The sequence below is a fragment of the Meleagris gallopavo genome, chromosome 6 (assembly GCF_905368555.1).
Source record: "Meleagris gallopavo chromosome 6, MGAL_WU_HG_1.1, whole genome shotgun sequence".
Taxonomy (NCBI): Eukaryota; Metazoa; Chordata; class Aves; order Galliformes; family Phasianidae; genus Meleagris; species Meleagris gallopavo.
This window is the reverse complement of record NC_139409.1, coordinates 10,172,582-10,185,686: the sequence shown is the minus strand read 5'-3', so window position 1 is coordinate 10,185,686 and position 13,105 is coordinate 10,172,582. Positions and strand designations below refer to the sequence as shown.

General features: G+C 45.0%; 1 protein-coding gene across 5 annotated transcripts in view; it reads left to right on the top strand.

The window, feature by feature from the left end:
• The first annotated feature begins 360 nt into the window (after positions 1-360).
• Positions 361-13,105, top strand: part of DIP2C (DIP2 acetate--CoA ligase C (putative)) — a 290,423-nt gene continuing 277,678 nt past the window's right edge. For all 5 annotated transcript variants that reach the window (XM_085227048.1, XM_085227047.1, XM_085227045.1 and 2 more), the window contains exon 1: positions 361-493. In XM_085227048.1, the coding sequence (XP_085083174.1) occupies positions 409-493 (85 nt within the window). In that variant the 5' untranslated portion in view covers positions 361-408. The remainder of the gene's footprint in view (positions 494-13,105) is intronic.

The window sequence follows — 13,105 nt, the reverse complement described above, 5'->3', positions numbered from 1 at the left end:
GCCGCCGCCAGCCCGAGGCGGGCGGGGAGCAGCGGGCCGGGGCGCGGCGAGCCGGCGGGCAGAGCCGCGGGGCCGGGGGGGCGGCAGGCCGGGCGCGGCGGGAGCCGATGCGGAGCGATCTCGAGCGGGCGGCGGCGGCGGGAGCGGCCATGGCGGGGCCCCGCTGAAGGAAGCGCGAGGGAGGAGGAGGAGGAGGAGGAGGAGAGGGGAGGAGAGGAGAAATCTCCGCATTCCCTCCCTCCGCGCCCCGTCCCCAGCGCGGACCGCCTCCCCCGTGCATGCCCCGCTGAGGCGGCGGCGGAGGACTTTGGCATCCGGCGCGGCCCCGCCGTTCTCCCTCGCCCCTTTTCTGCTGCGAACAAAGGGGGAGAGCGGGAGGAGGGCAGAGCCCATCTCCGCGGCGCGAGCATGGCGGACCGCAGCCTCGAGAGCGTGTCGCTGCCCCTGGAGGTGCGGGCCCGGTTGGCCGAGCTGGAGCTGGAGCTCTCCGAAGGTAAAGGGGCGGCTCCCCGCGTTCGTCCCGTCCCTGCCCGGCGCCGGGCCGCGGGGGGCTCGGGCGGGTTCGTTCCACCCGGGAGCGCCGCGGCGGAGGTGGGAGCGGGGGCCGGCGGGGTCCGCGCGGCGGTGCGCGGCCGATCGCGGAAAATGGAAAAAGCCTCGGGGCGGTGCGCGTCCTGCCGAGGGCGAGCGGCTTCACCGGGATGTGCCGGAGGCGGTGGAGCTGGAAGCTGCGCGGCTGCACGAGGCTGGCATCGAGTCCGCGCGTCGGGCTCGGCGTGCGTGTGTCGGTTGTAACGAAACGCTTCGAACGTAACGATGGGAAGAACCGATATATATATACACACATATATATGTTCTTGCATCTATTTCTCGCACTACTCGTGGCGGTGGCTCTCTCGGTGCGGCTTGCTGGGCCCGCAGCCCCCAGCCCAGCCCCATGTGCAGCCCCCGAGCGCCGCATCGAGCCGTGGGTGCTCTGCCTTTCAATAAAAAGGACAGATAACAACGCTCATCCGCACCGACGGGCTGCAGCTCCTCGCCGCGCTTCCCTCACCAGCGGCTGGGAACGCTGGATGCGTGCTGCCGCTTTCCTGCTGCCCGGCTCTGTAACGGTTTGTGAGGGCTGCCTGCCAGCGGTGTGCCCAGGCCCGTTTCATCGGCGGGGAGGAGCTGGTGTTGACATTGTGCTTTCCCTTAACGGTTTGAGGGCGAAGAGGAGAGCGAGCTGCTGAGCTCCTTGGGGCTCTGCTTCTCTGTTTCCACCCCCCTGCTCCCTTCCTCCAAAGGGTACCCTGAAAACCCGACGTAAGAGAAGCAAACGGCCGTGTGGCCTTGTGTGGGGTGCTGCCCTGTCTGCACTGTGAGCTGGGAGGGAGGGCTGCCCAGACCTTCTGTCTGACACTCTTGCTTTAGCTTTATGCTTTTTGGTGTGGGGTGTATTATTGACTACATGCCAGATAATAAAACCGAGAAGACCAAAACCAAACCGACGTAAATCAATCAGAGATTTGCTCATTCCGTGTGCTGAAGTTGCAGTATGGTTTCATGGTGCAGTTTCTGTTGCTGCAAGTGTAGTCCAGAAAGGCTCTGAAGAAGTGGGATGTGGTTGGACATCTGTATCTGCACTGCTAGAGCTTCCCTGGAGCTGGAACGAGTTTACCCTTCTGTGACGGCGTCTTTCCCTCTGTGCCACCGGTGCAGCACCCAGGGGACAGCCCGGCTCGTTCCCTCCTCCTGTGACAGCCCAAAGCAGGAGTGGTTGGTGCATGGATGGGGTACAGGAAGAGCTGGAGTCCCCACTTTGCACATTTCCCCCGGGTTGCTCTTGGTGTGCTCTGAGATCAGTGCATAGCGGTGCTCTGTGCCTGAGGAAATTCACTCTGCTGTTGTTTGAAGCGCCAAACTGTAGGCACAGGTGTTGCAAATTGTAGCCTGTTCCCCCAAACAGTGACTACGGGTAGTAGGTTCAGTACTGTTACTGTTTGCTGTGGAGAACTGGCCTTAGTCTGGCCATACTAACCCAGAGTTAAGTGGTTTTCAAGGTTACTTTATGCATTTTTAGACCCTGAATGTCCAGCCCCTTATACGTGTGCTTAATCTGACCAGTGTGAGGCCTGTCGCTGGTGTCAGAGGTGCACACAAGGTGTGAGATGCTCCAGCACGTGCAGAAATGTCACCAGGACAGAGGCTTAATGTGTGTGGTGCTCCTGGTGTGTTTGGGTGTCCCTGCTGCCTTCTTGAGTCAGGGAGTGGTTGTAGGGAGCACACAGGTGACCACGCACTGAGCTGAGCCATGTGCTGGGGCCTCACTGATTGCACTGGGACTGATGTGAGTGCCTTCAGTTATGTTCCTTTAAAGTGCTTTCCTGAATCAGATGTGCTGGGAACGTGTTTATCAAATGCTGAGTGCCTGAAGCGGTGTGTTGTATTTTGTGTGACCATAAGTGTTGCAGATGTTACAACTGTCACCTGTAGCAAAGCAACTTGGCTCTTGAGTGCCAAAAACTTTTATGGGCAGAGGTGACTCAGAAGCGGCTTCTGGAGGAAAGCTGCTGCCTTGTGAAAGAGAGAGGGGAGTGGTGGCTGGGTCCTTGCAGCACAGCCTGGTGGCCAGGAGCTCAGGCTGTCTCCTGTTGAGGTCCTGTAGCTGCCCTGTGCCATAGTGCTGGGCCACTTGCATGGTGGGCGCTCTGCAGATGCTGAAATTGCAGCCTTTGTTGGCAGTCATTACACATATAAATCCGACCGTGGTGTTTTTTTTTCCTTGTAGCCAAATTCTGGCTTCCTTGCTCAGCTGTGTGCCAGGCAGAGTCTCACAGCAGTGATGCTGACAGCAAAAGCTCGTGTGGTGGCTGCTTGATAGGTAGCATGTGCTTTTTAGAGATAGGGCAAAGTGCCTTTTTTAAGAGCATTTAGGCATTTCTGTTTGGAGAGGAGTTTGTCTGAAAGGTGTTTACTTTGTGTTCTGCTGAAATGGTTTCTGTGGCACTTCTAACCCGTTGGTTATTGTGGGCAAGCCGCATGCCTTTTACTTCCCTTTTGTTGTGGTCAGAATGCGCTTTTTTGTTTCAAACATAGCTATTTAAAATGTACTATGGATGCAAATTAGGATAACCATTTTAGATTTTGTTAGCTTCATTTCTGTGATTGAGACGCTGAAGATCAGCTAGAGTCAGAAATGCTTTCCAGTGTCCTCAGAGCGTGTGCCTGTAGCCTCCCCCGTGTGGGAGAGTGAATTATGTCGGTAGCCTGGCACTTTGATGAGTGCTGAAAATGGCTTTCAAGTTTATGTGTTGGTATGTAATTTTATGTTCAGCTTCAGGCAGCAATAGTACACTTCTTTATGGTGTTTTCACTTCATTTTGGGAGGGGAAAGTGCCTCTGTGTTTATCAAAACGTAGAAATGAAGCAGCACTTGAAATTGTTTAAGAGTATTAGAAATAAATTGTGAAATCTTCCTCATTCAGCCTTATATTCTGAAGAGATTTGTTTTGCTATGCATGACTGAGTGTGTCTAAGGCTGGCATGTTGCATACGTGGTTTTTGACACTCTGTAGTAGTTTCCACTGAGCGTAGCGATGCTTGCACTGCTCCAAACTGCAGCCTTTCTAGGCTGATGCAATCAGCATGTCACTCTGCAGTCGTCGTTCTTTAGGGCTGCTTAGAATTTTATGAGGCTTTAGTTTTCTAACTATGTATAAAATTGTACTGGATGGAAATAGATGAATCATCTTGGTTTTTTGGAATAGCTTGGGGGTTGTTAACTGAAGAACTCATTTAATAATACCAGAAGTCTTAAAATATGTTGTACTTTTTTTTTTTTTTTAAATGTAATTCAATGACCCCTCCATTATTAAAAATTCTTAAGAATTTTTTAAAAAAGCCCCTAAAATACTTTCCTCATTTTCCCCTCAATTTAAGGGTACATGGGGTTATATTGCCCTCCCAATTACATCCTGAGGAAAAACTAATTGGGAAAAGATGCTGTGTATTTCTTCCAGTATTTTATCCAAGTGTCAGATAAAGTAGCTGAAACAGTTAAAAGAACCACAGACACTACATGGAAAATGTGAAAAACATCCTGTTCTGAGCTGTTCTACCCATATTCCACGCTATACGTCCAGTCTTCTTTCATTTCAAATGTACAAGGAATAGGAGATTTTGTTAAGTTTGAGCCCTTCTTCAAAGAGTAGCAGACGTTTAATAAATGGTTTCTTACTCTCAAAGGCTCTGGATGCGAACTCAGCTAATTAATTTGGTCCTCAGCTTCCCTTATATCTGCTGGATTGATTACATGCGTTGGCATTGTTTGGGTTGATTGGGTGGTTGTCTGGTCAGGTTTAATGTATATAGTTAGAAGTTGTTCTTCTGTTGGTGTCTGTTATTACGCAGTGCCTCCTTCTGATGGAGCAATTGGAGCCCCTGCCCTGCAGAATAATACTGCCAGCAAAAGGGCCACAGCTGTCAGGAGGAAGATATGGTTGGCAGCCTCTTGTGTGGAGAGCAAACCTGGCAAATCTGCACATCTGGATGTGGTCACTGGGACGGGGCAGGAGAACTGCAGTTAGCTCCTATAGATGTTATTTCTGCTGACTCTTCACCCACGGGGAGGTTTCCATGTGTAAAAATGTCACTAAGTGCCACACTCTGTGATTTGGGACACAAAGTCATCCTTTTGATTCACTCCCTTGAGAGACAGCGCCTGCTTAGCAAGGGGGTAGGACCTGCACAGGGACAGTGCTCGCACTTTCTGAGTTTGGATGAGAAGAGAGCTAAGAAATTCAATACTCACATTTACTTATTGTTGGTTTTTGAGTCGTTAGGGTGCAGTTGGTTCATGTTTTCAGTTCAGTCAGACAGGACTAAATTACTCAAAAGGCATAAAGCTGAAATCCTCACATACTAGACCTAAGGCTTTAAGAAAATATACCAATTACCACGAGAATTACGATAAAATCAAGTGTGATAGCAACAGGAGCTTTCCTTTCTCTGTAAGAGGAAGCTCCTCTCATCAGCTGTTTTGTGTCTTGGATGGTGCTCATGTATGAGAGGGAGAGTTCCTTGATTATTTTAAAAACAGATTAAATTCACTCATGAGTTAATACCAATTTGCATTTAAAGGCGCTGGAATTTGAAGTCTGTCTTTTTTTTAATCTACCCACTTCATTTTACTTAAGGGCTTTTCATGGATACTGTTGTGTCAAAAGGATTCGCTGTCACTCATTCAGTTGAAGTATGTTGTAGCGCTCGTAAAATAGACTATGCAAATCTCCAGGATGTTCCCAGAACAGCTGTCCCGAAGGCATGCTGTAAGTATACCTTTATTGCAAACTGATGTTGAGTAGCATTGATGCCCAAGGGTTACACTTAATAGATGCTTCAAATGATCTTTACTGTATTACACAACAGACGTACTTGAACAACTTTTTCCAAGGATGTGTGAAAATTGCCAGTGGGGTGTCAGTTTTATAGGCAAACCAGTCAGTAAGCAATGCATTTACAACAGGAACATGCGTAATAAGGAGCTTCAGGGAGTGTCTCTCTGGTGGTGCTGCACAGTGCAGAAAGCAGAAGCCTCGTGCTGCGTCTCCTTGCCAAAGCAACAACCCAGTGTGTGCATCTGATTGTTAGTCACCGTGCTGTTCTTCTCTAGGAGGATATTGATGTGCCTGTTGTTCCGTTATAAGGGGAATGCTGTCATTTTGATTTGATAGTCTTTATTCTAGCAAGCCAGATATTCTTCCATATTGAAAAAAATCAGGTTTGGCATACCTCTTCCTTTTGTGTTCAGTTTTTCTCAGGACAGAATATTTTCGTGGTGTCCAAAAGGCAGATATAATGAATTAGTTTGTGATGAAGGATTTGGACTGGGAGAGGAGAGCAGCAGAAAGATCAATGTTTCTCTAAAGGGACATCAATAGACTTATTTCGGTTTCATAGCTTGGAATGGATGTTTGTGGTGTGATACAGAGAATCCTAAATGTAACTCTTCTATACTTAAAAATGCACTGACTGCATTTTAATTTTTTAAGAGGCTATTTGTATAAAGCATCACGCAGGACATATAATTTTTTTAAAAGAACTGCTTTAATTCCCCAGCAACTGTCAGGCACGATGACTCACTGCAGTGCAAGAATTCACCACAGCACAGAACAGATTTGACACAAACTCTTAATCCCTTTAAAATTATGCATATATACTTCCCAACCTTCCCAGTGGGTGAGCTTCATTTTCGGCTGAGTCCTGATGATCCCATTCTGCCTTTTCTCCGCCCCCACCTCCTTTTTCTCTTTCTTCTTGAGATCCCACCTGCGGTCACCAGGCTGTGAGGTTGGGTGCAGTGGTGTTTCCTTGGATTTAGCAGCATTTCCAGGGTGGATGAGGATGGCCACTCTTTCTCTCTTTGATCCTGGTGCCGGTGTGTTCCAAAACATGGTTGCTCTCTGCAGTTATTTGTGGTCTTTCCTTGGATTGCTGAAGTAAGCATTAAAAAACTGAAACTGTTTTCATTTAGCTCCACTTGATGGAATCACTCGTTCTGGACCCCTATAAATTAATTGATTTTTTCAGTAACATTAGCTAGGGTTTCTAATTGCTAGTTTTATTTATCACTAGGGTTAAATATAACTGTAAAACAAGCATAAAGCATAATGGTGACATGATGTTCTTCTGCAGTAAAGAATACTGGGAATACTGAAACCAGTTCTGCTTGAGCCAGAGACGCTGGGAAGACCGTGGCCATGCTCAGTTTGGAGGCTGTGACTGCAGGTGAGAGGAGCCACGTGTCTCAGCAGAGCAGCCTGTGCATGGGGCCTGAGGGAAGGACAGTATCCATGCTGCTTGGTGTAGTCCCTTGGCTGAGAATTGGATCAGTTGCTGTTCTTGGCACTTTGATAGACGTAGCAGTCTGTTTGACATCTAACCTGCAACGTTCGGAGCTCTGTTAAGTGCCCGTGTGTATATAATTGTCACAGTGTTTTACAGCAGGAGCTGACGTTGAAGGGTATATGATGTCTTGTCTCAGTGGCCTCTTTTTGAGAATATCATTTGTTAAATGGCTGGATGAATGAGAGAAACAATTCTTACAAAGGATCTTGATAACTTGAATGGGAAGGAGGTATCTCCTGTGACTTTTGGAGGTACTGTTTGCTTTATGAAGGCTGAACTAGACCATTAGCAGGTCAGCTTTTAGGGTGTTTGACACAGTGCCTTCTCTTACTTACATGGATGGATCTATGGAATGGTGGCAGTTGAGGACGAGAAGGGAGTCTTCAAATAATTTTTTTTTTTTTTTTTTTTTGGTATGGGAAATAGAAGTGGGTATTAAAGTCTTGTGTTTGACAGGAAGCCATACCTCCAAACTAACCAGAAGATCTGTCATTTCTTTCCTCATTTTAATCTAGGCTTGATATATAAATTTATATACATATATATGGCAAATATGGTCTACAGGAGCTGTTCAGAAGCCAGGAATGTGTTTCATAACTGTGACAAATGCTGAAGTGTGGGTACTGAGGCCTGATGTCTCACTGGCAGGCTGCTGCTTGAAAGTCTGCCTGGTAAAGGTTTTAAGGTTTTTGGTTGACTTAGAGACCTGAGCAAAGAGTACTGATGGTCTTTTCCCTGGTGTGTGGATGTCTGTGTGCCCGTAAACATCCAGGCAAGATAAAGAGGCTCTGGCAGAAGTCATCTCACACAGCAAGCATGGCAGCACTCCAGAGCTGGACCATCCACTTTGTGTGGCCCCTCTGGATGAAAAATGGCACCAGCAGGATGGCTACAGGATATTATTGCTATTTAATGGAAAAATAGACTCAGTTGATTATTGGGATCCTAGTAGAATTTTGCAAGCCTTATATCTCCTAATCCTTGTTGAAAGAAATGTTACTCAAATGCAAAGACAAATAAAATGGCATGATGGTGATGTGAATGGTTTTGCTTTGTTGAAAAATCTTAAAATGGAAATTGCATTTCCAGTGCTCAACTATTTTGACAGATGCCTGAGGATGAACAAATGGCAGTTAAATAATGAAATGGCAAAATGCAGAAATGACCCAATCCTTTCCTTAATGAAATGGCAAACCCCGCTGCTGATTTCTCAAGAAGGTGCCAATCTCATTTGCTATATGTGTTTAGTCCAAAAAATGAAGACATTGTTTTTAAAGTGGTAAATTTTTGTTTCTAAGTGTTGTGAAATGGCCTTTGGGGGAGGAAAGCTGAAAAAAGAATTGTTGGACTGCAGAGTGGTTTTTACTTCTAAGAGGGTAAATTAATAGATTTAATTGGATCTACTTCTAATCAGCTCCATGTTGTAATGGAGAAAGTTGGTTTGTTGTGTGGAGAAACAGCAATGGGAATAGCAGAAATTAAATTTTCTGATTCATTTTTATAAAAGATGAAAAACTGTCTTGCCATCTGTATTCATAAATATTACACTGCTAATGCAGTTGAACATTCCAGTGCTAAGGTTCCATTTGTGTTTCTTATTCTGACTTTGGTGGTACAAGTATTCATATCACAGACTTTGAGAATTTAAAACAGTCAAGAAGAGATCTGTAGGACAGAGAGGACTGAAGGAGTCCTAATGAACCTTGGTAACTGGGAGAAAGCTGGAGAGTTTATTTGGGTTATTTGACAAGCCTTGTGTTGGGGAAGGAGGAGTATTTTCTAACAGTGAAAAGCTGTTTATGTTAGCAGTTGAGAACATGAGAAGAACCAGTTCCTGGGAAAGGAAATTAGACAAATTCAGATTAGAGATAAGACAAAATGTTGGTAAGGCTAGATAAACACTGAAACGCTTGCATATAAAAAAAGGCTCAATGGCTTTCTAAAAAAATTACACTTGATAGAAGGCTCCTTTCTGAGAAATACTGAGTGCAAGAAGTATGTGCACATAGATAGATATGTCAACCACTGAATCTACTCTTGACCGGAAATGCAGCGCGGTTGGTACTTCCATAATGCCATTATATGGAAGTTTAGTCCAGTATAGTGAACTATGATTTCCTGGTGACTTGAAAGACCACTGCAGCACTTGAGAATTTCAGGTTTCGTATGTATTCAGTAGTGAAGATTTGACATTTACTTGCAGTAGTAATTTTAAAAAATCAATATTGAACACTGCAGAGATGTAAATACCTCACAGTTTGAGAGGGTCTCGCATATAGTCACTGTATTAATACTTGCTTCCACACAGACTACTTATATATTCTACTTGTAGCTCAGGTATCTTCTGTATAAGCATGAAATGGCAGAAAAATAACATTTTAAAAGGTCCCGAAATACTTACTATATACAGCTTAATCATTGGCTTTTATGTAGAAGTATTGTACTTTTTAATAATTTGGATGAAGAATAAGAAAGCAGTCAAGTCATCTGCAGATTAACCTCTCATGCATCCTATTCCCTAATGGTTCAGGGAGGGTGAAGCACGTACTCAACAGTGAAGTGAGTTGGGGCAAGACAGCTGGTGTATTGTTTTCCTGGTTTAGTCATGTATTTAGCTTAAGCTTTCATACCATCTTGGTGTGCTGGAAGCTTATGTGTCTTTGTGCTGCCATTAGAAGATCAGTGAAAACAGTTTGTTCATTCAGAGTTTCCCAAGGCAAGTCTGTTTGACATCCAGAGGCCTTCCCTTCTGGAGCACAGTGAAAGAGGAAGGCAGTTTCCTCCCTCTAAGCAATACAGAAGCCTGTATATAGAAGGAGTAGTTCTCTGTCTGTGTAGGAGGAGGAAGACATTTCCTACTTAGCCCAAATGCTCTTTTTCTTCTTGAGCACAGTGATGCCTGAGCTGATACTGTCTGCTGGTGGTACTTTGGAGAAGGCTGGTGCTCCTGGAGGTCTGACAGTTTTCCTCCAGCTCTGAAGGGCAGCCTGCGAGCTGCTTGTTGCTCCGCAGAGCGTGCAGTCACTCTGCAGCCAGTGAGTGAAGAAGCCGTGGGAGATGCCTTCAGCCAGAAGTGGGCACAGCAGTGTTAAACATTGTCATCGATTGCTGGACCGCTAGAGACATTTGGTAGCTTCTGTTAACTTAGTCCTTAAGAGTTTTCTCTCTGAAGTACACTTGCAAGAACAACAAATACAGGAAGGCTGGGCTTCTTTCCTTTGGTGCTGGTTTCTCTGTCCTTTTGGGAGTGCTCTAGGCTGGTTCATGCATCAGCTCTTTGTGCTTTTTTTGTCCTGGACCTCTGTGCTTCTGAGGCATAAAGAGTTTCAAACTGAAGTCCTCTTGTTTGTTGATGTTGTTTATTATTCCTAGGTGGTGATCTGGTTTTCCCAACCACCAGAGTGCTTTTTTGTGTATTTTGATAGGAAAATGTTGTGTCTTAACACAAATCAAATTGCATATTTATATTGCTTCCTTTGTACTTTGACTGTTTGTTATTGTAATTGGTCAATTCTGGTAAGAAATAAATGCAATTTCAGACTTTCTTTATGTACTATTCTGCCTGTGGGTACACTAGAAATAACTTCAGGCCTCATATGTCAACCGATTCCACTAATTTTTTAGTAAAATGAGTATCTAGTACTAAGTTAGGCTGCAGTTGGGAAGAGAGAAGCCAACTCTACTTTACAGTTCCTTTTTTTAACACAAAGAGCTTGTTGATGTGAATTTTCTGTCTATTTACTCTGTCACAGATCTTCTCTAACTCAGGTGCCCAAAGAAGTCTCTCCCCAGACTTCTCTGTAGATGAAAGGGAGTTTTGCTAGCATGGACATTGTGGAAAAGAATAATTTGAAAATGCTGGTTGATAGATGAGGTGTGTGTTATTTAAGTAATAAATTAATAATAGGAAAAAAAAAGGGATCACAAAGGTACATTAGGATTAAGAGAGAGCATTAAGCAGCTAAGTAACTATTTAAACACCGTAGCATCTGTTTTTCTCCAGACTCTTTGAGAACACTGTATGACAGTTGTTGTGGGTTGGTCACTTCTTCATCTCTGCATTCTGCTCCTGAGCCCAGCATGTAGGTAGTGCAGTTGTACTGCCCAGAGCTGGGATCATACGGGTTTGTAGTGAGATATAGCAGAGATTACAATAGAAATTACCATCGAGGTCATGTTGTAAGTCTCCCCAGAACAGAAGTATGGCATTAATCAATGTAAAAGCAGAACCTTCGTTCCTAGGGGCTTAAATAAGGAGGGAGTTTGAGACCTGCCAAAAGAAATACTTGTATTTATTTTTTTCCTCAGACTGAAGTCCAGTTTATCTAAAAATAAATGGCAAATGATGTTGGCATCAGGACTACACTAGTGGGTGTACTTCCACTTAAAGCTGTGCCTGCAAACGCTCAGAAACAATCTGTGATATTTAAGAGTCTGTGATCGGGTGTGTGATAGAAGAAGAATCTCACAGATACTCCTTGTGTCTTGTCCTTCCTGGTACTAAGAGAACACTGCATTTTAGACAGGGTTCTTACATACATGGAGCAACAGGCAAAACGTACTCCCACTGGGAAACCCCTTAATGACCGGGAAACCAGTCGGTGTTTTCAGAAGGTGTTACTATCTCCTGGAAGCTACCATGATCACAAAAGCTCCTTAGCACTTCTGGCTCTCTGTCAAAGATAGTGCCTGGTCGGTGTTTCCTCCTCCTGTGTGACAGGAAGAAAACCAGGCTGTGTTGTTCCATGGGCTTTAATTCTTTTCTTTCCCTTCACCTCTCTGCATTCTCCCCCCTCCCTTCCACTGTTTTACTGAAATGTGACTTTTGGAGTTTCCCTCCAGCGCAATCTTGCCCTAGTATTGCAGACCATGGTAAGCCAGCCATCCCCACCCATTGTATTTCAGTTCCATGAGCAAAATTCCCTGGTTGCCTGTCTGTCTGCCAGCCCTCCCAAACAGCGGCCTTTCATGCAAGATCATAGTGTAGATATTTCATGCTATGCCCTTTTGAAATAACCTTTTTTTCTGTGTGAAAGAATGCTCATGAGATGTGTCAGGTCTAAACTGAAGTCTTCATTCTTAAGTTGATTAAAAACAACTTCTGACTTGGAGTAACAACCTCGTGAACCTGATTGTAGTGACACCTGACTAACGTACGTGTGATTTCCTCCTCGTGCTCTATATTTGTTTGTTTGGTTGCTGCTATAACTTTTTAATTCTACTTTGTTTGCTTAGAGCCAGATTAGGATATTCTACGTGCAGTCTGAGATATTTATAGAGAAAGGTGCATCTTAAATTTCCTGAAATCTGATCTGGAGTTATGCCATTTATTTTCCATCTAAAAATGCTTTGATAGGATCACTGTGCAGTTTTTTTTTCTTCTTTTTATTCACATGAAACCCACGCTAAACAAAAAGACAGTTTACGTAGCCTAAAATTATAAAGGAACTACCTGCAAAGAGCCTGCAATGCTTTCTACATAGTAAGAGCCATTTGAGTTGTTCAGGCATCAAGCGTGGGTTAGAAACTGTATCTTCAAATCAGCTTTGCATATGCATGAGTACACCTGTTATATAAGCAGTGGCAAGTGCTGAGATTCATCCTGCCCTGTGCCACAGCTAGCGGGGTGAAGATCATTTGTCACTTTAAGTCTTTTAAATCCAAAATGAAGCCTTATCTCTCTAATAGCCTAACACCAGAGAAAGATTCTGTTTGTGTTCAGCAGGGCTGTATTCATGTGACTATCAGCGGCTGAGTTACTGCTCTGAGTTCTATATAAAGATTCCTGCTTCTGCCCTGCCCAGCACTGCTGTTTAGCACAATGTGCCACATGGAGCATGGCTATTAACCATCTCCAAAATGCTGAAGTGTGTCTTCTTTCACATGTTCATATGAAAAAGTAGAGACAGAGGGCCTTCTACGTGGCTTGTATTAACTTCCTAGCTATTGGACTCAGTGCCAGCTGAGGCTGAGTCATGTTACTTGCATGTGTTTTCAGGCATGGCCTATATTAGGGGAAGAACTGGGGGTTGTATAATTGCTATATCCCACACCTCTTCTCTGTTCACTGCAAGCATTTTGCTCAGTTGAGACTTCTGTGCTAATGTAAGTACCCACAAAATGCAGCTCCCTGGGTAGCCCGGCTTGTGGCAGCAGCACTGAGGCTGTTAGTGGTGTGGCTGGAGCTGGCTTCTGAAAGCCCTGCGCAGTGTCTCTG